Source organism: Lepisma saccharinum, chromosome 4 (assembly GCF_977018435.1).
Source record: "Lepisma saccharinum chromosome 4, izLepSacc3.1, whole genome shotgun sequence".
NCBI classification, from domain to species: domain Eukaryota; kingdom Metazoa; phylum Arthropoda; class Insecta; order Zygentoma; family Lepismatidae; genus Lepisma; species Lepisma saccharinum.
Window position 1 is genome coordinate 63428593 of NC_139232.1, and position 27937 is coordinate 63456529.

Consider the following 27937-nt stretch of genomic DNA (forward strand, 5'->3'; position numbering starts at 1 on the left):
TGTGTCATAAGACAAACGAAAATTTTCGAGACGAGACAGCATTTCCAGGAGACTCCACGAGACGAGACAGGCCAAAGTCTCGTCTCGTGGGCAACACTAATCGATACCATCTTTACTCGATACCGAACGTGCCCTGTTGTGGTCTTCGGTGTTATTTTTATGACTGTCTTTTCTTCAATGTCATCTAGTCATCATTTGTCCTAATCGACACAATTTAGCCTAAAGAGGCAGAAAAGCGACGTAAAATAAATGGAAATACAAATCGGCGTAATTTTTAATGGAGGAATAAAAATAAAGCGTCCAGTTTTTGCAAGAGAATTCTATGCCAACCGCGCTAGCGTACGAAGGACTTTCTTTTCCGGAGTATGGTGGAATTGTAAAAGTGGACATTATATAACTGCTCCTAGAGGGGGTGGGATAAATAATAAAATATTTCAAATAAACGCGTCTGACTACCATGCTAAAGGTCCCGGGTTCGATCCCCGGCCGGTTCAAATCCGGGAACTTTTCTAACGGTGAAAGCGGCCCCGGCGCCCACCCAGCGTCGAATAACATGGGTACCTGGGGGAAACCCTGGGGGGTAAAGGCGGTTAGGGGCGTGATGTTGATCACATCACCCCCACTCACGACCGGATCAAGAAAGTGTGGGGCGTTACCCCCATACCCCCTATACGCCTTCATGGCGTGGTGCTATGCACAGGGGAACACTTTACTTTTTTAATATTACTATTTTTAAACTTTGATGTTCAAAAACAAAAATTGTAATAGGACGCCTTTTTAAGAGGGTTCACATTTATCACTTTGGTTTTTTCCGAGTTCTTAACTGCTTTCATTGGAAAATTTTGATTTTCTCAAAATTTCCCAGGGGTTGCAGCCCCATCAGCTCTCCCCCTGCGTACGCCAGTGTGGGCACAAGAGGCAAGATTTCATACGACATGAAACATGGGCGCCCGCAGTAGTGTTGCCCACGGGACGAGACGGGACAGGCTTTTAAAAATTCGAGACGAGACGAGATTGAGCATGTGTCATAAGACAAACGAATATTTTCGAGACGAGACAGCATTTCCACGAGACTCCACGAGACGAGACAAGCCAAAGTCTCGTCTCGTGGGCAACACTAGTCCGCAGGGTTTTTTTCCAGGGAGGGGCAAGGAAGGTATTGTTTTCCAGGGGAGCAAACAAGGCACATTTTCCCTAAAAATAGTGTTGTTCCCTAAAAAAAATTACTTAAATTTGAATTTATGGTGTTCATGTTATAATTAACACATATTATTGTGGTTAAAATGAAATTATATGTGTGAAATACGTAATTTTTTGGTTGACTTTCATTTTCCAGGGGGGCCACGCCCCCTTGCCCCACCCCCTTCCGGACGCCCATGACATGAAACCGTTCTTTATAATGCTGCGTAAAATGCAGGCTTATGTAAAAATGGCTAGGGCTCCTACTCTGCCGTTGGCCTATTTTATTTTTAACTTTTCTCTGTCATTATTTTATGGATCTTTGTACGTACATACACGTTGGTTTACAATGACTACTAATGACGTGCATTATACGTAGTCTATGAAGAACATAATACATTTCCAGTCAAAAATTGAAGTCGATTGCACCCTCTGGCTTAGTAGTTCATCGTATCTCCGCTAGAGGGTGGCGAGATCAGTGTTGGTCAACTTGCACGCTGTCACTGAACGCAACGCAAAGTCCAAATCGTCGAAAGGAGATCGTCTGTTACGATACATCTTAATATGTCCCCTTCGTTCGTATTTTGTAGCTGTTGAGATGCGCTGTGGGTTTTCGTTTGTTGTGTTGACCTCGTAAAACAGTATATTTCGTTTCCTTACGGATCAAGTTGCGAATGTGAGTGGAAACTTTTGTCCGTTGCTAGTTTTTATTTGGAATCTTTAATTATGACTATTTGCGAAGAAGAAGAACCTTTGCTTGTTTCTGGGAAAAAGAGATACAGCTCAGTTACTTACGTAAGTAATTATTTGTATTTTTTTAAGTAATGTTTTTTTTCATTGTTTATTTTATTTATTTATTTATTAAACCAATGATGCCACAGAAACAGAACATTGTTCTATTGAGGCATACGTACATTTTGTGCATTACATAAATTGTTTTACTAAATACTATACAGACCAACCCCTCACTCCTTTCACCACTGACCCAGTAGTGCTCTTTTGAATGAATGCAGTGACATATTGTTTATATATCAAGCCCCGGGTCATTTGACACTTCGTCTTTTGTTTCAAATCTCGAACCAAAATTTTATGTTGCAGTTTTATGCACACAAAATAAACGGCAATGGACTAATAGTTTTACATAGGCTAATGATAGAAATACAGTTTCTATAAAAAAAAATGCACTTTGAATTTTAAGGTCACTCTATGTACAGTCACGGACACTTGTAATGGTTCCATTGAAATTTAATGGGAGTGTTGCAACCCAGAAATGTCCGTGGCTGTACAGTAAGGCTAATCGCGACTCCTGGACGTACTGTTGAAAGTGTGACCCGTACTTCTATGTGTCTTCACCGGAATCTAAACCAGGATGGGATACCTTAATTACAAGGCGACGACCTTACTACTACCCTTTCTGAGAGACTCTACAATCAATTAATTCTATAATAATTAAGATATAGATATATGTCGATTTCCTTCCAGCTTTACTTCGCGTATGCGTATGCATAGACTTTCCCCGATGACAATTAGAATTCTGAAATTAGACCAATGGCGTGCCCAAAGGAGGGTTGGTGGAGGTCATATCCAGTGGCGGCTGGCCAAGTGCAACAAGTGCAGATGTTTTCACCTAATTTTCAAATTAATATTGACATTTTTCATTTGCTTATTAAATTAAACTATTTCCCAGCAGAACGCACACGATAATACTCAAATAACACGCCGCTCGGCGCTACGCACGTATTGAGTTCGTCCCAACCCAAGAGCAAACACCGCTAGGTTGCGGAAGACTTAGCCGGTTGTCATGGCAACGGTGACGTCACCTAGCGTTGGCCTTGAACATGGTGTCGCCCTCTACGTGAATCAGTTCTCTCGTCGGAGAAAACATCGCATCCAGTGCTTGTGGCAAAATCTTCGCGTTCTCGCGAGATCTTGTTCCGCGTGTGTGTTTCGCGTTTCCTATCGTGTGTTGTGTTCATGTGTTGAGCTGTGGTTTCTACAATGAACCCAGTAAATGACTTAGTGTGTAATTTGTTGCAGACACCATTTTCCAGATGGACGGATGAAGACAAAAAAGGCGTTTTAAATTGGGGGGGGGGCACTGGCACTTACTATTTGTTTTCATTGCCTATAAATATACTTCTTCACCTGTTATTTTAGGCACGAGCCGCTACTGGTCATATCCCCTTTGACCCAGTATTCCTTAAAACAAAGAACGTCAAATGCAGAGAAAGATGGCAATATGAAGGCTGACTGTAACCCTCACCCCGCCACTGAATTCGCCCCTTCAATGTTGTTTCTATTTTCTAAATCTCAAATATTTACATGCATGAATATAGAAAATGTATATAAAATAAATATACAGGGTGCACCATATAGGGATGGTATCAAAATGAGATGGATGGTACGAGACTTGGTAGCATCTCGGTTTTGTCCCAAGTTGTCTCATTCTTGGTCTCGTCTCGCTTTATAAACATCCGTCTCGGCCTAATGTCGAGTCTCGAATTATATAGAGTAAACAATAAATACAGCGTATCACCTTATGAACTTTAATAGCGAATAGAGGTAATTTATGTAAAAGAAAAAAAAACTTTATTCATAAAGTTCATGTGTTAGATTACTAGTTTCAACGCCGCGAGCCCTCGATAAAGAGACTTTTATCCTGAATTCTTATTCAACGACGCAGGACAGACTCACAATTTAGACAATTGTTTTGAGTTCGTAATTACTAAAGAAAATACATAACGACTTATCTATTGCCGTGGCGGAGTGGTTAGCACAGCGCGGTACAGGTTCGAAATCCGGCCTGGACATGTTAGTAGAGGAAATATACGGTTAAACCCGGAAATAATTGCAACACAAAATGTTTTTATGTGCCAGATTGTGCGGAATGGTATAGTGAATAATATATTAAAAATCCGCCTTCCAAATGTTTTGGGAAAATCCGCCATCTTGGAAAACTGCAGAAATTCAACTTGAAAATTAAAAAAATATAATATCTCGAAAACGGTGCATTGTACACAAAAAGTGAAGATAACCAAAATAAAAGAACAGAAAATCTGATAAATTAGCTATGTCTTTTGTTTGATAGAGCTACCATAAATCTTAACTGAATTAGAAAGATTCAAATGTTTTCTTTAATTTTTAGAATTAGCGTAAAAGTTGGTTTCTGACACAAAAAACAGCAGATATGTAAGAAACTATGTAATTTACGTCCTAAAGTCACTGAACCAAATTCATAGCTTATGATTTCTTCTAGAGATTGGTTTTTATTTCGTGACTTTAGAGTCAGGGGTTGAGGAGATATGTAGTTTAATGCAGAGTCATGTGTTTCCCTAAATTTACGTGTTGCATTTCTTATGATATTGGTTGATTGATTTGCTTTACTTTATCTTATTTCGCTTTCTGTGTCACTTTAGGCTAATTTGCGAAGATAGGAATGAGTGATAATGATGATATGATGAAATTGATGAACAGTCACAAACATCCCTGCCCAGGCCGGGATTCGAATCAGAGACCCCTGGCGTCGTAGAGCTATTATGATATTGGTGAAAATGTAATGCATTGTCTTATGCAGTGTTCCGTTCACATGACGTTTATTACTCACATGTTGTTTTTGTTGTTTAAAAATGTATGCACACAGCAGCGGCGATTAGGCGCGTCTAAACTGAGCGAGGGGAGGGGCAAGGATAGTATACTTTCTACTGACTGCAATTAGGGAGAAGCGTATTGAAAATGGAATTCGGCAGATGATTTTGGGTCAAATCCACTGGCAGACAAATCTTAGCATTAAGAGACCATAGTGTGGGGACAAAAAGTGTGTATATGGGGAGGGAGTGCTCCCCATTACGCCATCTATAATCGCCTAATATGATATGGTAAAATACGGTTCTAAACCGGTCACTTTGCCTTAGAGTCCATTGCAGAATTTTTCGTAGATACCTGGCGCTAACATGTTAAATTTCAATCAAACAAAAAACATAATTTAGCAGATTTTCTGTTCTTTTATTTTGGCTATCTTCACTTTTTGTGTACAATGCACCGTTTTCGAGATATTACATTTTTTTAATTTTTAAGTTTAATTTCTGCCGCCGTTTTCCAAGATGGCGGATTTTCCATAAACATTTGGATGGCGGATTTTTAATATATTATTCACTATACATTTGTGTTGCAATTCATTCCAGGTTAGGCCTTTTTTCCCGTTCATTTCCTCTACTATGTGTGTTGTTTGTGAGTGTTCCTTCATCAATTTCACCATTCATTCTCATCTTCACGATTAACCAAAATTGGCAGAAAAGCAATGTAAAATAAACCAAATCACTCAAACAACTTATCTACTATAATAATCAGGAGTCTTCTAGTATACCTACCTAAAGAAGTAACATAGTAAATTGTTCAGTGTTATATCAGTCTCGAACACCAAGTCTAGATCTCATCTCGATTTGTAAAAGAACCTTTCGGCTCTGTACTGTTCTAACGACGCACATCAACGTCATACTTTTACAAGACGAAATAATTTTCTTCGTAACGACCATATGAGCTTCCGAAAAATTGTCCTGATTGTATACAACAGTGCGACACAGGATCACGGTTGCCACAGAAAATTTTATTTTCTGTCTGATAACGCACTGAAAGCAATAATGTGCTGCGGAAACCGTATCATGACATCAGACACACCGACAGGACGAAGTCGCTGTGTTGAACCCATACCCTTCAACCGAGAATGTGTCACCATCCACAAATGTTCTATGTCAACAGTGAATTCGTGCCACATGGTTGATGGCGGAGCTAGAAATTGCATGTTTCTCTTGTACAACACTGTAGAATAGAATATATTTATTTCAAGAATGAACCTATACTGTTGTACAGTGGTGGAAAAAAGTTCTTCCCCATAAGACTTTAATGGCAGTAAATAATGCCGGAAGGGTAGGCAACACACATTGCACCATTAGGTGATCGGCTGATTCTGTCTGTCTCAAGAGCAACTCGTCTTTCATGCAAAAGCCAACAGGCACAGGAAATGTAGGAAAGTCACGTGACTTGTCAGGTGGAATGTTGTTCGTCAGAAAATCGCCTTTTCTCAACCCTGGTCGCAGAACCGACAAGAGCTACACGTTATATCTCCGAAAATGATTCCCCTAAAAACGTTGAACGAAACGTTAAAACAATTCTTGCCTTAATTACTGTATGTGCCGCAGTAGCACAGTCGTAAGGGCGTTTTATTACCATGCGAGAGATCTGGGTTTGATCCTCGACGGGGGATAATCGGGATTTTGTCCACCTGTTCAAGCTGCTTCGGTGCCCACCCAGCGTCGTATAAAGTCGGTACCTGGAGGAAACTCTGGGGAAGGGGGGGGGTATGGCGGCCAGGGGCGTGGTGCTGATCACATCATTCCAACCTTCGGCCTGATGAAGACTTCATGCGTGGGGCCCTAACTCCACTAACTCCACACCCCCTATACGCTTTCATGGCTTGGTGCAAAGCACAAGGTAGGACTTTGCATTTTAATTTACTATACATCCTTTGGCGGGGAGGTATAATCCAAACATGTGAGGTGATCTTTTTCCCACTACTTACTCCATTCTCAGAAATAAATCGCAATTCCAAATACTGAAAATGCAGCACTTTATACATCTTAGCATGCAAATATCTACATTGTAGCAAATTAATGTGTGGAAAGAGAAAAATTAACGATTTGTAACGGCACTCTGGAAATCTTTTAGTTTATTTTGTTTCAATTTGAACTGACATTCATAACATTCATTAACAATTCCAATATTGACAAAAGAATAGCTTAGGCGTTCTGCTACTTTCAATTCTTCATTATCGTAGTCACCGTAACTCTCTCTCTCTCTCTCTCTCTCTCTCTCTCTCTCTCTCTCTCTCTCTCTCTCTCTCTCTCTCTCTCTCTCTCTCTCTCTCTCATCCTTCCCGATGGCGCTGTAGTAGAGGAGTCGCCTTGTAATCAAGGAGTCCCCTGTTCGATACCCGGTGGAGACACAGTGGTTAGGATCCCACTTTAAACTGTAGATGCAGTCTCGATTAGCCTTTGTGTGCATAAAGTGGACTTAAAATACCAAATGAAAATAAAAATAAAAATCACCGTAACTCTCTACAAAGCCAGAGGATCCACTTTTGAAATCTGTTGAGGCTTAGATGTAGCATTGCATTCGTATCATTACCAATCATCTTCGTCGTCGCGATTATCGCAAGAGGTAAAAATGCGACACAAAATAACCCAAACAGAAGCTTGGAATCAATCTGAATATTGGTTACGTTGGATACGTGGTAGAATTGTTTTAAATATCACTTCCTGTGATGTAATAGGGTTTTTGATTAAGGACCATTTGTATAATGGATATCGTTGATACGAACAATAAGTAGTTTCACGTTCACCACACTCTTCGGTTGTTTAGAAATCATAAGGAAGAAGGATCTCTAAATTTCCGCTTTCACATGTCAATGAAACTTTAAAATAAGTTCAGTGTAGGTCACAAAAGAGATTTACATATTGTTATGATATCTTTTAACCACGAAATCTAATTCCAATAGAATACGATACTACTCCTTACGTTCCTGTAAATGTTCACCATTAGTCTGGCGAAAGAAAGTAACTAAAATTTCCGTGTTTCCTTGACGAAAGATAAGACGCCTGCTTGTAGCGAGCAAGCACCAACTGCTTCGATCAGTGACCTTCACTGCCAGAGTGACTCACAGCAGGCCTGCGCTCGTTCTAGTATGCGTATGAAACAGGTATTTTATTTCGTTCGTTCCAATCCACAGTTATATCAAGCTAACATTCTAATATTTTCGTAAAATATGTAGTAAACAAGTTGCATACATTGTGGTTTTCTAGAGTGTTGTTGCCTGCTATTTAAACGCGGGGGATGGGGGTGTTATAAACATTTCTGAACCCAAAGGTCGAGCACGAAGGAAAAGTTGTGTAAGCATTGGAGGTAATAACAAGATAATGGAGGTTGAAGAAAATGCTGGAATAAATTATATCAGAAATTGAGTAAAAACAGTTTTCATCACACATAGGGCTATCAGATCACTCTTCAGCGCAAAGTAGGACAAATTGTCTCAAAATGTTGGACACGAAGGCATTTGCAGTGAATATATAATAGGTTACTAGAACATATAACGAGAATATGACACATCTTCAGCTCAAAACTTAATGTTTAAGTGAACGCTTGAGTTTAAAATTCCTCACCTGCTAATTAATAGCACGGCTGTATGTCATTTCAACTTGTGTATGTAAGACAGAACGTTTTTCGTCGATATGGGGCCAAGAAGAGAAAACAATCCATGAATTCGGGAAGGAAAAAAATCACAATTTCGTAAACAAAGTCTGGAAGTTTTTGTTTATTAATATGTAAAAAAAAACTACTATACACTGGGAAAAAAACAGAATTGTGTGCCTTATTTCTCCAATAAGGAGAAAAATTACTTGTTACTTCGAACAAAGTACCGACACTTATATTCGATGAAACTTCACAAAGTAAGCATTTTTATACATATATCCGGACTTTTTCGGATCTAGAAAATCGTGAAGTAATTTCTGAGCTGGGATTGTAATTGTTTTTCCGAACATCCAGTAGCAACCATGCACACTCTTTGATTTAAGCATACTTCTCCAAGGAACCACGTTATCTTAGACTTCCCTCAGTCTCTCTGTTTCTCCATCTAATTTGAAGTTACGTGATGCTTGATACGCTTTGTTTATTTTGACCATATGAAATATTTTATTTGTTTTCTGTTAATTTCACATTTGATTTATTTGTTAGTTTCAATACTGTTGTTTGATATTTTGATATTAGCTTAAATTTGTAATTTTTGCTGTACATTTGTTACACGCAATATCGGAAGCGGAAGTCATTTCCGGTTTGTGAAGATGTGTAGAACTGTCCAATCTTTTATTGATTCGGTTGCGAGGACAACAGTGCAAAAAGAGAAAAAAATAAGTTGAGTTGCGGAAGATGACGTCTATTTTGTGAAAAACGCTGTTTTAAAGAAAAAGCAGCAACTTAATTCAAAAGTGATTGTGTTGGTGAATATTGTTATTAATTTGCAGTGATTGTTTAAAGGTGAAATGTTTTATTAAATTTGTAAAATAGTAAGAAGTTATTTTTTTGTTCAAACCGTTCCGTCCTGAGAATCCAGTGTAGTATACATTAAGGTGAGTCTCATAACTCCGCCGCACAGGGAGATTGGGTAGCTACCGTGACGTAGTAATCCGTGATCCAGTGGCGAACACCAGAAAGGAACGTCACATGCTCAAAATACGTATAAGACATTTGAGATTTCTTTCAAATTCCTTCCGGAGGCCAGACACAAATATAAAATGTAGCACACGTCCGGAAATAAGAATGATTCTTATAAGTCTTTTTATTTTCTTAGTTAGCGTCGTTTTTTTCACCTCTTGCAAATCGCGACGACGAGGATGAGTGATATGATGAAATTGATGAAGGGGCACTCACAAAGAATACCAATACGCACGATGGGATTCGAACCCAGGACATCAGACATCGTAGCGCACTGTGCTAACCACTCTGTCACGGACGGAATTCTTATAGCCCTAATCGTTCCTCAAGCATTTTTCCTATCTTTAACTACACACGAAACATAAAGAACAATCTAAATAAACAGGTGCCAGTTCACACTCTAACCGTTATGAAACGTATGCATGTGAAAATGCAAAATAATATTTATTTTTAGGTAGTTGTGACTTATTATTGTATATTAAAGAAATATATTAGTGATAAAATGACGGAAGTAGAGGAACATCTCCAATGAAACACTCATGCCTTATGGATATTTTTATTTCTTGCCGAACAAGGTTCCGAGTTCGAGTTCCGACCAAAATGGATTCATTGTGTATGAATTTGTGTATGAATGTGTATTTGAGCCGCAAGGCTCAAATCGGGTGATCGAGCCAGCCAGGGAATCGGGTCGCCTCGGCCAATCCATTTCTTTGGGTAATTTTCATCCAGCCATTGTTGCACGCCCAGGCAGAAGTATGTATGGGCGTCATCAACAATCATTTGATCGAGACATTTTTCCTGCCCCAAATCTTAAATGGCATCACTTATGAACATTTTTTGAGGAACGGGATGGCAATGTTGTTGGAGGATGTGCCTCTAGCTACAAGACTGACATGATTTATCAGCATGATGACTGCCCAGCTCGATCCCCCGATCGATTTGACGCCTTGCGACTTTTACATTTGAAGCCACATGACAAACACCGGCAAACTCGCAAGAAGACCTCAGGGAGAGGATCTTAACAGCTGGTCAACACATCAAGGACACCATCACATCATGAGTTACGAGATCAAATGTCCGTAAACACCTGCGTGCCTGCATTCGTAATGGATGTGCCCACTTTGAGCAAGACGAGTAATGTTCTTTAATTGTATTGTTCATTGGTTCCATTCACATGAAGATGAATTATGTATTATTTCTTGTACACAAATGTAAATGTTAGCAACATTTGTACCTTGTTGGATAGCAGATGTCACAAGGAAGTAATTTAAGTAATTTGTACGCTTCGTGTCATACCATTTTTGTTATTAATACGTTGCCAAGTAAACTAAGCCCCGCGACAGGTTAACTTTGTAGCAGGTTTAATGTATTAATCCACACGAGAACGGTGCTAAGAATCTTCCGTACCAGTCTTGCCTCAACAGCAGAGATGTTCATATCGTAGACAGTGAGAAAATCGACAGTATTGCAGCGGAACTATTTTCTGCGCGCACGTTTGTGTCTATACATGCGAAACGTTGCTGCAAACTTGACCTGTCGCGGGGCTTAGAGTGCATTTTTTTATCATCACTTGTAAGTTTAGGCCCACCCGTTACTTACATGTGATTATTTGGGAAAAACTTTTTTTAAAACGAACCACTTATTTGTTAGCTATCAGAAAGCGCTGAAATAAGTTCCATACAATGAGAAGTTTTTTCTCAATTCATATTTTTATGTGGAAAATTGTCATTTTTTAAAAAAACAATTGAAATTCGATTATCTCGAAAACTACTAATTTTCGGACGGGGTACCATATGGTTAAATTTATTGCAAATTGTCTCTACTTTAACCCCTTTCAGGGAATACATCTAATTACCAGTCACCCTGTAGTAGTATAATTGAGGATAATACTGGGACCACTTATAGGTGTAGAAAAGAACAGCTCATTTGATTAAACAGCCCGATTTGCCCACACTTAAAATTATGCCAAGATCCTCTTATTCCCCATTTCTTCAAGTGTGATATGCTCTTAATCCCCAAGAATTTTGAATCCTAGTGTAGAAAAGAAGAGTTCATATGCCCCGATTTGCCCACACTTAAAACAATGTCAAGGGGGGGGCATATAGCCCAATCGGCATGTGTGTACATATTTAAATCTAAAGAATTTTGAATTCTAGTGTAGAACTCCCCTCAGACAGATTTGCCCATGTGTGTAAAAGCTACATCTCTCAGTTTGTTGTCTATAAACTTGTCAAAAATATGCCCCCCCTTGATTTTGTTTTGGCTACACTTAAAAACTAAGGCAAAAATGCTTATATTCTCATGCTCTTCAACTTACAGATCAATACAATAGGACAAGGTCAGGCTGCAAATTGTTTCATGTTTTTTCTAATCTTTGATCAGTCATGTCCCGGCCAGCAATAAATTATGCACGCCTGGGAGATTTAATATGCTTGCATGCATGAGATAAAATCTACACTGTGCTCTTTCAGGGAAAATTCCCCATACATTCCATCATGTTATTGACTCCAAGGGTAGTAAAAAGAACATTGGCCTCTTGCATGTTGTCAAATAAGCCTGAATTGGATTCAGGTTTTGCCTCGTTCTGATAATATAAACACGAGTGGGACTTACAGATTATTCATTGCATATTTCTGTGTTTGAGCTTTCCTGCAAAAAGCAGAAGTGCTGTGTTTGAGCTTTACTGCAAAAAGCAGAAGTGCTGTATTTGAGCTTTCCTGCAAAAAGCAGAAGTGCTGTATTTGAGCTTTCCTGCAAAAAGCAGAAGTGCTGTATTTGAGCTTTCCTGCAAAAAGCAGAAGTGCTGTATTTGAGCTTTCCTGCAAAAAGCAGAAGTGCTGTATTTGAGCTTTCCTGCAAAAAGCAGAAGTGCTGTATTTGAGCTTTCCTGCAAAAAGCAGAAGTGCTGTATTTGAGCTTTCCTGCAAAAAGCAGAAGTGCTGTAGACATAGTTCCATGGCTTATATGTTTTATAATCAAGAGGCCCCCCAGGTCTGAAACCTGGTAGAGTGTGTGGGCCTCCCCTGATGGCAAAGTGTTGGTATTATTGCCTTGTAATCAAGAGGCTCTGGGTTTGAACCCTGGTAAAATGTGTAAGATTGAAATACATGTGGCAGAATAATATCCCCACATGTGATATTTTGAGAATATTTACTGCTAGCTGATATACAGCTGAGGTTTGAAACCTGGTAAAGTGTGTTGTACAACAGCATAAAAGAGCAAAACTATTTTATATTGGGGATCACCAGAGCCTAGTTATTGCTGTTGTTTGGGTATAAAAGCACCAGCTCAGCCACTAGCTGCTGTTATAATTGTTTTGGCATATTGTCCATAGTTCTGTTTTTTTTTGACCAGGAAATTTTATATAAACAAACAACAAAAATGCCAAAACAAAAATATTGCAATCAATGCAAAAAAAATATATCTAGTTCTAATTGGTCTAGACACCGGCATATTTGTGACCCTAAGAAATGCAGAAAGGCCACAAAAATGTGTCCAAGATGCCATAAAATATTAAGCAAGGCTTATTACAAATGGCATAAGTGTATTTGTTATGAACAGTCATCAATATTGCCCTCACAACCATCTACATCTGGTCTGAAAAGGAAGCATGAAGCACCTGTTAATACTAGAACAGCAAAGCAGCCACGCTATGCACCACCTATCCATAGCAGTTTTAATGGCCAATTAAGGGATTACCGGTTTGTATCAGAGCCAAGATGTGACATTAAGAATTTTTTGAACAGTATAAATTCTGATGTGCAGGCAATTCTAAATGCACAAAATGGCTCTTATAAGCTGTCCCTCAAATTGTTTACACAATATAAGAAGCCAAATGGCACAAAATTTACACAGCCCCACATAACAGAAACTGTACCGGTATATTCAAATGCAAATTCAGACAAAATAATAAGCAGTTTGATAGATCAATTGAATATTAAACACTCTGAATTTGCAGCAAAAGAGTCTGGATAGAGCCTATGCGGATCTCCACACAAGCTCTATGTTAATATTTCTGAATTCAGCCCATTACAAGGATCTACATATTTGCCATTACCTGCCAATATTAAAAACAAACAAGCTGTGGTTAATATAAAAAATAATGATGAGAAATGCTTTTTGTGGTGTATTTTAGCTGCTTTGTATCCAGTTTCAAGGAATCCTGATAGAATAACTTATTATAAACAACATGAAAATGATTTTGATGAAGCAATGGAGGGTTTAGAATATCCAATGTCTGTTCAGAATATTGATAAATTTGAAAAAAAGGCCAGGGATATTAATGGTAAACAATTATCTATTAATGTATTTATTTGTTCTACTGGCCGTGGCAATTGCTTGATAGATCCTCTCAGAATCAGTACACTTGATGATGATTCTGCTGTTCCGATTGATCTGCTCTTAATTGAAGGGGATGATACACGCCATTATACTCTGATACATAATCTTGAAGCTTTAGTGAGAACACAACTAGACAAAACTCATACAATATTCAAGTTGTGTAGAAGATGTTTAATTGTATTTGATGGTAGAAAAATGGTGAATGGTGTTTGTGAAGAGAATGCAGAAATTGCTAAAAACAAGTTAATTGAGCATCTGAAATACTGTGGCAACCATAAACCTGTTCATATGGTGATGCCTAATCCAAATGAAAATGCCAAATTCAAAAAATTTGAAGCCCTGTTGGAACACCCAGCATATATAGTCTGTGATTTTGAATCAAATCTCAAACCTCTTGCATTCTGCAGCCCAGATCCTGATGAATCTTCAATTACATCATACCAGTTACATGAACCTTCTAGTTTTTATTATGTGGTTGTACAGGATGGGGTTGTTAGTAAAGAAGATATATACATGGGAGCAGTAGCCATCAAAGAATTTGCACAAAGAATAGAAAATGAGTGCCATAACATAGCATCTAATGTCTTATTAAAATCAAAACCCATGTTGCCTTTAACAGAGAAACAGATTGAAGATTTCAACAATGCAGAAAAATGCCCGGTATGTGATTCTGAATTTTCAGATACAAATATCAAGGTTCATCACCATTCTCATACAGATGGTAAATTCTTAATGGCCCTGTGTAATAGCTGTAATATTAAGATCCAGAGACCAAAATTTGTCCCCATATTTTGCCATGATGCATCCAATTATGATTTTCATCATTTGATCAGGTACGAGGGGTTTGACAAGCAGAATTTAAATATTTTAGCAGAAAATAATGAGAAATATATAGCTATTAGCAAAATAATTAAAGTTAATGGTGTTCCTATTCACTTAAGATTTCTTGATTCATACAGAATTTTATCGGCTAGCCTGGCTACACTGGCCACTCAATTATCTGATGATCAATTCAAAATCACATGTGCTTTGTTTCCAAATCAGGATCTGAAATTAATTAGGCGGAAGGGTGTATATCCATATGACTATGTTACAGATTTTTCTAAATTTGATGAGTGTTCTCTGCCACCACAACAAGAGTTTTACAGCAAAATCAGAGGATCTGGAATCACTGATGAAGATTATCACCATGCCCAGTTGATGTGGAACAATTTAAAATGCCAGACATTTGGTGATTATCACAAGGCTTATTTAAAACTTGATGTGACCCTCTTAGCTGATATACTGCAGGCATTCAGAAAATCTTCCATGCAAAATTATAAGCTGGATCCAATGTATTTTTACAGTGCTCCGGGCCTAGCATGGTCTGCAATGTTTTTAAACACTAAAATGCAATTGGATCTGATCCAGGATCAAGATATGTATCTGTTTATGGAACAATGTATAAGAGGAGGCATGGTGCAATGTTCTCAGAGATATGCCAGAGCAAATAACAAATATATTCCTGATTATGATCCAGCACTGCCATCAAATTATATACTGTATGTAGATGCCAATAGCCTCTATGGTTATGCTATGATGGATAATTTGCCATATGCAGGGCTTGAGTGGGTCGAAGATTTCAATATTGAAGATCTTAAGGATTTTGATGACAGTAACTATGGCCTGTTCTTAGAGGTTGATCTGACAATTCCTGATGATTTACACAACACATTTTCTGATCTGCCCCCAATTCCCGAGGTTAAGTGTTCACCTGGCTCTAAACAGAAGAAATTGATGATGACTCTAGAGCCGAAACAGGATTATGTCATATATTACAAAAACCTCCAGTTCCTGATGAAACATGGTGTTCAAGTGACCAAAGTTGGAAAAGTTTTGAGGTTCAGGCACTCAAGATGGTTGAAACCATATATTGATACAAACACAGAGCTTCGAACATCTGCATTGAGCCAATTTGATAAAACTTTGTTTAAATTGATGGTCAATTCAGTGTATGGCAAAACAATTGAAAATGTCAGAAAACATATTGATAAAATAATTACTGACCCCAACCGGAGCAAAAAATTGATTGCAAAGCCCAACTTCAATTACAGAAGAATTTATGATGAAAATATGGCACTTTTCAACATGAAAAAAAACAAAGATTAAGTTTGATAAGCCTATTTATGTAGGGGCTGTGATATTGGAATTGGCCAAATTACACATGTTAAAATTGTATTATGATGTGTTGAAGCCTTTTTATAAGGATCGTGTAAAACTGATGTACATGGACACAGATAGTTTTGTTCTTGATATTCAAACAGAAGATGTTTATCAAGATATAACACAGCCTGAATTGTTTAAATATTTTGATACCAGTGAACATACAGAGATTCAACACCACAACAAAAAGGTGCCTGGCAAGTTAAAAGATGAGACACTTGGTGATGTTATTGTGACATTTGCTGGGTTAAGGGCCAAGATGTACAGTTTTGAAACATGTAGTGGCGCTGTTGCCAAAAAGGCCAAGGGCATTGGCAGAGTGACTGTAGACAAAGAGCTTGAATTTGAAGATTACAAAAATTGCCTCAAATCATGTAGCACAATCAGAACATCAGAATCCAGAATTCAGAGTGTGGATCACTTGTTGACTAGCAATATTGTAAGAAAAGTGGCTCTGGACCCACATGATGATAAGAGATGCATTTTGTCATGTGGCATACATACTTTACCATGGGGTCATTGTGATTTGAAAAGTGGCAAACAATTCCCAATTACAGAGCATGATTTGAAATAAATAAACATGCATATGAACTTATTTGGGTTCAAAAAACAGGCTATTATGGACCTGCCAACAGCACAACCCTCTTCTGATATAATATCTAAACTAAGTGCTTTGTTAATTATTCATCTGAACAGCATACTTACAGATGTTGATGATGAAACAGGTAAAATATTGTACATATTTAACAATAATTTAAATCATTACCAATTACCTGTAGGTGGTCAATTGCAATTTATTACAACCCCTGAGGGTAATGTCAAGATTTCAGTAGGGAGAAATATTTATAGAATTAAGCACTCAAACATGATTTCTGGCACTGTATATACTGTTTCTGCTGGTGACTGCTTATATATTGAGGTCCCTGGATCCTATGACAAGCTTATACCTTTTTTTTATAGAATTAAGAATTAGATATTCAATAATAAATAACCACTAAAACAAAAATGCCTAATGATATATTTGGCCATACAAGGCATGAAGATCACAGTGATGAGATTCTGATGCTTGATGTCAGAGTCAAGAAATTAAGAAGTGATTTACAAGCTTTACAAACCACACTCAATGCCAGTCTTCAACTAGAAATTACAAATTTACAATCACAATGTATGGACCCTCTTCTTAAAATTGATTCAGAACTCAAATTATTGCTTCAGAAATATACTGACCTGGCAACATTGGATAATTTTCAAAGTTTAGAAGAAGCTGTAGCAGCTCTTCAAGCCAAATTTAAGACCCAGGCCACCAACTCTGAGCAATTGAAACAGCAATTGGAAGAGCAGATAAATAATGTCCAGGCACAGCTCCAAACAATTGTCAAAAGCATAAAATCACAAGAAGATTTTGATCTAGTGATTTCCACTCTAAAAGAACAGATTCAATCACTCCAAATACCTAATCTGGACCCTCTGAACAATGCCATAGCCGAGGTTAAAGAAAAAATTGGGACACTTGAAAATTTTATGAACAACTTGCCATCTTCTGATGCTTTCAGTGCAAAAACTCGGAGTGTTGCCAACATTAAGCTGCAACTTGAAACATATGAAGATTTTGGAAAAATTCAAAGTACCATAACCCATCTTGAGGGTACAATAGCAGCAGTGCAAAGTGATTTGACAAATGTACAAGAATCTCTAGAATCCCGCCTGCCTGGTATTGTACACACACTTGTCAGTGTCCAGCAACACATCACAAAGCTTGAAAACCTCAACACTGAATCTGAACTATCTCATTTTCATCACTTGATCGATGATATCCAAACAAAACTTGAAATTTTACAACAATCAACACCCACTCAGGCAAATATAGCCCTGCTCCAAAATGCTATGCAAAGTGTGGCTGATGCTTCTGAATTAAATAATGTGAAATTGGCACTTGAATCTTTGCAAAATACTGTATCAAATCTGCCTACATCACAGGAACTTAAAAATATAAAGAGAGCAGTGAATCGCATATTGAAATCAGAAGATATCAAGAATATCCAGACAGAGATCAAACAACTCACTCAGACAGTGGCCACTCTACCAACTAATCAACATATTAATGAACTGCATGCCCTGTTTGAGGATATCAGAAAACAGGTCCATGATCTTACTGCTCAAAATTCAAAATTGGCAGTTATTGAAAATTTGCAACAAATTGTAGCTAATATCAAGCAACAGCTAGGGACCATGGAATACAATCAAGCAACTGCTCTGTCTGTTTTTGCCATCCAGCTTCAAGAGATTGTGCAACAATACAAGAAACTTGTTGTGGACATAAAAATCAAGCCAGGCCATGATGATGTTGTTAGGACTATCAATGAGCACCTTGAATCTGTAACAAGCAGATTGCTTACAGCAGAAAAAGAAATAACCGGCATAATCGAGAATCCAAAACATACAGTAATTCTTGAATTGTACAGCATCCCCAACAAAGAATATGATTCACCATTTCCACCAGGTGGCAAAATATATATGCTGTCCCCTGCACAATTTTATTACCAGTTTTTTGTTGGGGGCACACTGAGACCAATCAAGATCAAATATTGGCTTCAACCACAGGCACACCACTACCCAACCTTATCAATAACAAATGCTGACAACAAACCAAAAATCACCAGTGTAGAGTTAGAGGATTTTACAGATCCCAATACATTAGAAACATCTTTTGCTGAAGATGATGGCTTTCTGGAATTTCATATACAAATAGGAGACAAATTATATTTAGAAAATCCTGTAGTATCAGCTGCTGAACACCCCATAGTTGCAATATTCTTGTTTTCATATTATGTCTAGACAAATTATTGTTGATGAATTACACAGACAAGCCAGATATAATTATAAGAGACTGCCAGTAGTTACAAAAGGCATAGATGATTTATGGCAGAGCGACTTGATTGAGATGGCAAGTGGACAGCTGAAAAACTTAGACAAAATCAACAAGGGCTACAAGTATCTACTCACTGTCATAGACACATTTTCAAAATTTGCCTGGGCTGTGCCACTCAAATCCAAGACTGGAAAATGTGTTACAGAAGCCATCAGGACAATCATCAATCAGAGTGGAAGATCACCGCGCTATTTGCAAACAGATAATGGCAAAGAATTTTATAATTCTGTGTTTCAACAATTTATTAAAAGCCAGTCAATACAACATTATTCGAGTTACAGTGATCTCAAGGCCTCAATTGTAGAGAGATTCAACAAAACTCTAAAAAATCTTATGTATAAACAATTTACACTTCAAGGTAATTATAAATGGCTTAATATTCTTCCAGAACTTCTACATAAATATAACAACTCGGTCCATTCCACAATCAACATGAAACCCTCTGAAGTAACTTCATCTGATGAGCAAAAATTGATCAGGACTGTTTATTATCCTAGATACCAGCCAACAACAAGAAAGGCCAAATACAAGGTGGGTGATCAAGTAAGAATCAGCAAATATAAGCACTTATTCAAAAGAGGCTTTACAAGAAACTGGAGCACTGAATTATTTACAGTAGTTCAAATTAAACCTGGGACCCTTAACACATATATAATAAAAGACCACCGAGGAGAAATTCTCAAAGGCAGATTCTATGAAGAAGAACTCAACAAAACTAAACAGCCTGACACATATCTCATAGAAAAAATCATCCGCAGAAAAGGCAACAAGTTATTTCTCAAATGGCTAGGACTTCCAGAACACAGCTGGATCGATGCAGACAAAGTGATAATATGAGCACCTGGGATGTTATAAAAAGGCTGCCAGAACCTGAACAGCAGATTAAGAGAAATGGCAAGTTGCTGCCTGAAAATATTAGATGTCTTATTGTTGGGCCATCAGCTTGTGGTAAAACTACACTAATGATTGATAATTTTTTATTGGCACCCAACTGGTTAGACTGGAAAAATAGGCACTTGTATGTCTTCTCTAAGAGCTTGGAACAATTAAAATATCAGCAGTTGATGAAGCTATATAATGGATTGGATATTGCCACTTTTGAATCAGATGTTAAGCCACTTCATGAATGTCTCGATAATTCTGTTGTTGTGTTTGATGACATTATACTGGATAATCAAAACAAGGTTAGAAATTTCTTTACACAGGGCCGACACAAAAACATTGATTGCTTCTACCTGGCACAGACTTTTTCAAAAATACCGAAGCAGCTGATCCGAGACAACAGCAATTTTATATGTGTGTTTCATCAAGATCATACCAACCTCAAACACATACATGATGAATATGTAGGTGGGGACTTGAGCTACAATAATTTTTCCAAGTTTTGCAGTAGGTGCTGGAATTAAAACAGTTATGGGTTTGTCACAATTGATATGACAAGAAAACCCAATAGTGGCAAATACAGAAATAAAATCAACAATTTTCTAGACATTGAAACATATATAAATAACCATGAAAAGGCCAATCATTGATGATCTTAAATTAAGAGATTATCTTGTAAAAAGATTTAAGGGATGGAAATCACAGAACCGAGGAATTTATGAACAACACAAACAAACAGAACAGCCTATTATTGATGCTATTAGTGAATTAGGTAAAAATATCAAAACTGTTACAGAGCAAAATCAAAATTTGATCACAGAGCTTGTACCTGTAGCTGCAAGGAACATATTAGATTATCCATTCACCCCACTTTCCAGTATTCATACACCTAGTCCTGTTGCTCCTCGAAGAATTGAAGCTACTCTGGATCCTATTGAATTGGGTCTTCTTGCTCAAAAATATTTAAGCACACCTAAAGACAACAAAGATGAGGTCTTTGGCTTATATGCTGACACAGAGCGTGATGGTAGCATCATACATAGAATTGGCAATTTCAGAGTAACATTTATGGGAGATGATCTAATTGTATATTCAGAATCTCATCTTGGAGAAAAAGGTGGTTTTGTTAAATATCCCGGCACACCTGGGTTGTGGGAACTGATGACTAGAAAGAGGCCTGGCAACTATACAGATCAAGATTATGAGCACTACAAAGAAATATTAATAAAATCAGATGCTCTATACCAGAACAATGATCCCACACAAAAAAGAGCCAAGTCTAGCAGTGGAGCAAAATACAACAACTTAATCAAGCCCATATGGTCACAGATCAAGACAGGCAGTGGAATCAAACAATACAACACCCTGCCTAAAGAATTTGTGTGGGTTGATGATGTCAGGAAACTTGTAGATAGGTTATTGGTGATAGCTGGGGAGGAAAATGCTGGCAACCACAATTTTTACAATGAAAAGGTTGGAATTATGGACATGATAAGCACCAAATTGTCTAATTTTATAGTGAATGACACTAAGGGGATTGGATATCTTATAAAAATTATTAATACTCTACCACCTAAATTTTGGAATATTTCTGAGGGTCGGGGGTTGGTTAATGACATTATAAACAAGCTGCCATTTGAACTACACATTCCAGGCTATCAGTATTGTGGTCCAGGCACAAAATTGGACCATAGATTAAACAGAGGTGATCCTGGTGTTAATCCCCTAGATGCTGCTTGTAGAGACCATGACATAGCATACAACACACATTCTGATCTTGACAAGAGACATGTTGCAGACAAGAAATTAGAAGAGGCTGCATTTGGTAGATTTGTAAGCAAAGATGCTTCTTTGAGTGAAAGAATAGCAGCATTGGGAACCACCATAGCTATGAACACCAAACAAAAACTGGGGTGGGGGCTGTGAATATGTATATAATAAACCTACAATGAAGGCCAAGGGTGTTATTTATCAAATACCTTATGCAGGTCTTAAATCTCTTAAAACTATTGATAGTCTTTTAACCAAAAAGCAGCGCAAGAAAAAAAATTCTTGTCTTGCAAAGGGCCATGGTATGAAATTGTTGCTTAGTACCCCCCAATTAAAAAAATTACAACAATCTAGAAAAAAATCACATGTGGGGGGTTTCATATTTACTATCCCGGCCATCTTAGCAGCACTTGGGGCTGTTGTGAGCTTGGCTGGGGGATCAGCTGCCATAGCAAAAACAGTAATAGATGCCAAGAAGAATAGGGCAGAATTAGATGAATTGAAGCGCCATAACCTGGCCATGGAGAAACAAGGCAAAGGTGTTAAGAGAGCCATGAATAAGTTTAAAAAAAACAAGAGCCGCTTACAAACCAAGATATTGAAGCTTTAATCAAGCCACTGGGCATCAAAAATTTTAGAGGTGTGTACATGTCTGATTCTTTACCAGAACAACCACTCAACAAAGAGTGTGGCATTGTTAATTTGGATAAGTACAAAAATCAGGGCACTCACTGGATTTGTTATCTTAAATATTTAAAAAATGAGGCATTTGTGTTTGATTCATTTGGAGGTATTCCACCTGAAAATTTAATAAAATATCTAAAATCAACTAATCTTTTTTACAATAATGCCCGTGTTCAAAACTTCAAAGATGTTAATTGTGGACATTTGTGTTTATCTGTTCTCAGATATATGTCTCAAATAAATAAACCATCAATTGAAAATTTTCAAAAAGCCCTGTGGTATTTAAAACATCATGGGGGTATTCCATCTCACCAGCCAAAATTCAATATTGAAACTCAAATTACATGATGATATAGTGTATCCCAAAACAATAGCTCTCAGAGCATTTTATGGCATGTACTTGATCCCTAATATTACACACCACAACAACAAAATTGCAGTAGGGGATCAAAAAATTGTCATCACTCCAGGGCAGTATAATCTGTCCACTCTAAATGCTCAATTACCCAGAGGTATAGTATTAACTCAAAATTCTGTCACTCACAGAGTAGAGATTGTATCTGCTACAGAAACAGTGGATCTGGGTACTATAGGAGAGCTGTTAGGCTTTGAGAACAACACAAAACTTGAACCAGCCATCAAACACACTGCTATTAATATACCTAAATTCTTAGCCATAGAGACTCTGAATATTCACTGTAATGTGGCTGAGGGTATGATCACCAAATCAAATGGCATAGGCACTCACAAACAAACTGGCATCATTGCAACATTTAAACCTAATTCTGAATTTATGGAGCCCATCATCTACACTCCATCCCCAACATTATATTTTCCTGTGTGCCATAATAGAATAGATAATATTGAATTGATGGTCACTAATGAAAAAGAAGAATTAGTTGATTTTGCTGGAGCCACAACAACTGCAATCATTGAGATTAATATTTAAATAAAAATACATACAAAAAAAATGGAAAATATTGAGAGTTATGAGCTACAATCATTCCCCCCAAACAGGAGGACATTTGCATATTTAAATCAACCCAACACAGAAATTGAGGTTGATCTTGATGTAGGGGATGGCTTTATACACAACCACAGAGCAGATCTATACATCAAATTTGATGTTGTAAAGCTCGATGGAACAGATTATCCGGCAAATTCAAATATAAGATTGGTGGACAATTTTGTGCCGCATCTGTTCTCTGAAATTGAGATCAGAAAGCATGGTGTTGTTATAAACAGAGTGGATTATCCCGGCATTACCTCCACAGCTTTGGCCACACTAAAATTATCCAAAACCGAGGCTTCTTACTACAAAATAGGTGGATTTGAGGCTGGTGATAAAATTATATCTAAGAGCCACAGAGTGCTGTTCCCTATGCGCCTGTTGCCAGGATTCTTCTCAGATTACAAATATATTATGTGGAAGGGTGGTTTAAGAATCACATTTAGAAGAGCTGCCAATGATAATAATGCTTTGATGAGGTACAGCACATTAAACTCTACAGGGGAAGCTTTGCCTAATACCCTACCTGATGAAGGCAAATGCATTATTCAGACTATGGAGCTAAGAATCCCAGTTGTTGAATATGAAGCCAGTTATGCTCTTAAATACAAAGCAGATATAATAAAAAATCCACAAGTACCTTTACAATTTTATACATATCAATGTGTACAGAAGCCTGCAACTGGTACTTATTATGAGTTTGATGCTACAAATTCATTCTCCAGTATACAATATGACATGCCGGATTTTGTGGTGGTTCTGTTTCAGACTGGAAGACACAATAATCAGGAAAAAAATTCAAGTAGATTTGATAACTGCAACATCAAGAACATATATCTTAAAAATGGCAGAAATGAGGTATTCCCTAGAGAAAATTATAATTTAGACATGTCCAAGGATGATTTCCTTAAATTATATGAAGCATTTACAGCATACAAAAGGGTCACTACTGGCAATACTGACATGTATTACACACCAGATGAATTCAAAGCACAGAGACCCATGTTTGTCATCAACACTTCAAAAAGGAAACAAGTTGTGGTTAATGACAGGACAAACATTAAAATTATCTGTGAATTCCACGATACACTCCCTGATGACACTATATGTAGTGTTATTCTCATAGGTGAAAAATCATATGTTTATGATGTAAGAAATGAGAGAGTCACAGAGCAATTCTAGAAGAGCTCTGCTTATTACCGGACCGGAAGTAAATATAAATAGGTGTGGGTGGGTGAGAGTGACTTTTTGCCTTAGTTTTTAAGTGTAGCCAAAACAAAATCAAGGGGGGGGGGGCATATTTTTGACAAGTTTATAGACAACAAACTGAGAGATGTAGCTTTTACACACATGGGCAAATCTGTCTGAGGGGAGTTCTACACTAGAATTCAAAATTCTTTAGATTTAAATATGTACACACATGCCGATTGGGCTATATGCCCCCCCCCCCTTGACATTGTTTTAAGTGTGGGCAAATCGGGGCATATGAACTCTTCTTTTCTACACTAGGATTCAAAATTCTTGGGGATTAAGAGCATATCACACTTGAAGAAATGGGGAATAAGAGGATCTTGGCATAATTTTAAGTGTGGGCAAATCGGGCTGTTTAATCAAATGAGCTGTTCTTTTCTACACCTATAAGTGGTCCCAGTATTATCCTCAATTATACTACTCCCTGTATATGTGTGTGTGTGTGTGTGTGTGTGTGTGTGTTGTATATATATATATATGTATGTATGTATTTATATGTGTGTGTGGGGCGGGGGGAGGGGTGTGTATATATAAACAAACCCATCAATGCAATAAAATTTAAACAAGTGAGATGAAATTACGTTATTCTTTTCCGGCCCGAAATATAATCAAGGCTATCCCCCCTAATCAGAGGGTCTGCGCACGCCTATGACGGGGACTGACACTTTACGTAGGTGTAGACACGCTTCGTACAATTTGATGATATCGCGATTACGTAATGGATGTGCGCCACTTAACTGAAGCCCCCAAAATTCACATTTTATTACTAAATTCTAAATTAGCATAATATCACATAGTTTACCTATTCATAATATGCGCCGCTTTGGTGCACTTTGTGGATTGTGCATTAATCAACATCAGGTTAATCATGGCAGGTAAAGTGGAGGGAAAATGACAATGAAGCACAACGAGGGGGCCCTTGGTTCCCGATTAATGAAACTTTGTCTACATGCAACTGAGTCGCTGCGTGAAATCGCGGAAAATGTCATTTATTAATTTCTTAATTTTGCTTATTTTATATTGCTTTTCTAGCACTAGGCGTCAACAAAGGCGATGAGGATGATTAATGAAGTTATGAAATGGATGATAGGACATGATGATCCATGTCTTAGACAAAATTCTAAGTTGGGACTAATGAATATCGATTCGTCTTATCATTTGTCAAGTAGTTGTTTTTAACTCCAATCTTTTTCAAGGACTTCTGGGTTGACAGCATGTGTGTTGCGCGATGATGATTCGACGAAAACCACCATTTCAGTTAACTTTCTTGACAATGACTCTAATATCAGTAAAGAGAACATTTTCTTACGAATAGCTGTTGTTAAGAAACCAATTCCTGAAACTTTTTCTGGTGGTCTCACGGCACCCAGCTGTTGTTTGTTATGGCTGGGCCTGGGGGTATGACTCACGCTGCTGTCAATACTCAATCATTCCCGAGAATCCAGGTCCGCCAGGCAAACCCAAGCGACAATTTTGTTATTTGGGTTGCATAGACAACAGGCTTTAAAATGTTATGATATCGTAGGTCTCGTGGCCCAAGAACTATTTTCCATGACTGTACAGTCACCGGCAATTAAAATGGAACACCTAGATCCTGAAATACTTGGTATCCTGCAAGGCGTTATGTGTGTTGCCTAACTCTACGGCGATAAGTGGATTTTAATAGCAACTTCCACCAACGCCGTAGAATTAGGCAACTTGATTTTAACACGCACGTTTATTTGTACTCTTGAAAACAGATTCACATCCTTTGCCATAATTTTTCATTAATCTATCACCATCTGTGTACAGGCAAAGTCATCTACCATACGTTTAGATAAGCAAGAAATTTGAACCAAATGTAATTTGAAAGTACACACAAAGAAAGAAAGCTATGAATAAAAAAATTATTGGTCCATATATTTGCTTTCTTTTTTCATAAACATGATTTCAAGACTCTAAATTGAGAGTGAGGCTTATTTATGAGGAACTGTCTATTTTATATATATATATTTTTTTCATTTCGTATTCTGTTTTATGTAACTTAAGAGTTTTAACTGCTAGTTGAATGATTTATGCTTTAGCTGGGAGGATGGGGCACAAAGAAGAATTTTGGACGATAATTAGGGTTTACGGTATGGGTGAATCACACACCAAGACAGAAAGAAACCGAGCAAAATAATGATATACAAAAATAAAAAGAGAAAGGGAGTAATTGGTAGCAGAATAAAGGAAGGGGGTCAGGAAAAGTAAGTTGTAGATTAGGCAAGAGAAACAAAGAGAGAGAAATGAAGAGATAGGAAAAAAGATGGAGAAAGGACAGGGACATATTTTTACCCATAATAGTGATGCCCCCTCAAAGAACACTGCTTCAGTCTGGAATTATCATTTTCCTTCAACGCCCTTATAATAATTAACATAAATTACTGTGACAAATGAAATTATGTGTGAAACATATACTTTTATGACGGACATTCACTTTCCAAAGGGGGGGGGGCGTGGTCTCCCCTTGCCCCCTTCCGGACGTTCATGCAAGGGAATGTAACTTACATAGCCTTTCTGCCTCTTTGGCTAATCGCGACGATGGAGATGTGCGATGTTAGATGAAAACACAAAGAACACTTATGCCCAAGTCGAGATTTGAATCCGGGAACTTGAGTAGCGAGATCGAAAGTCTAATACTTTCAATGAGAAAACTCTTAAGCGGCAGTTTTCCCTGCTGAACATTCTGCCGCGAAGGTTGACATAGCGCGCTCAGTCATCAAACCGGCTAAAAAAAACATAACTGAAAACAAACCAAAAAGTTCAGCCCCACCCATGAAATTGTATGTACGCCGCTGTTCGTGATAGCTTAGTGTAACGCACTATCAAGTTCTAGGTCGGAGCCCTGTGCAAAGGAACAGATATAAGTTGTTGTGTACCCTACTAATTTTACAAACTACATTCATAGTGGTGCCCCCCCGAAAAAATAGGCTACTTCACGTACACTGACAGTTTTAGAAAAACTGACTTTCAATACATAAGGACATAGTTATTACGATAAGGTATTTTGTGAAGCGAAAAAAAGTCAATCTTATTTTTTTTAAATTTTACACAAATAATTAAATGAAAAGACCTGCACAAACACAATAACTGATTCACACATTTCCACATAGCTAGTTTGTTCCAAGGAATATAGATATTAGGTAAAGCCATCCGAAGATTGCCGATCTTGCACGAACGCGTGACGTCGCCGGAGAAGCAGTGAGCTCGGCTGAAGCAGACGGCCCCTAGCATTTATATGGGAGATTCAGAGAGCGAAAATATAGGGGCTATCCACCGGAAGGAAGTGCCTTCGCGCGGACGCCATACTTGTAGCACAACAACTTCCGGTTCGTAGGCTCACAACATGCCGCTAAAGGGAGCTGAGATTGTGTCATGTATGAAAGGAACGAATTAGTGTGTACGAG

The 27937-nt window shown here is 37.8% G+C and overlaps 1 protein-coding gene across 1 annotated transcript in view; it reads left to right on the top strand.

Moving 5' to 3' along the window:
• Positions 1–1665: 1665 nt before the first annotated feature.
• The window catches only part of LOC145986518 (protein white-like), a 104971-nt gene continuing 78699 nt past the window's right edge, over positions 1666–27937 (top strand). Inside the window, exon 1 of the mRNA XM_083120627.1 lies at positions 1666–1974. Within this exon, the coding sequence (XP_082976753.1) occupies positions 1906–1974 (69 nt within the window). The 5' untranslated portion in view covers positions 1666–1905. The remainder of the gene's footprint in view (positions 1975–27937) is intronic.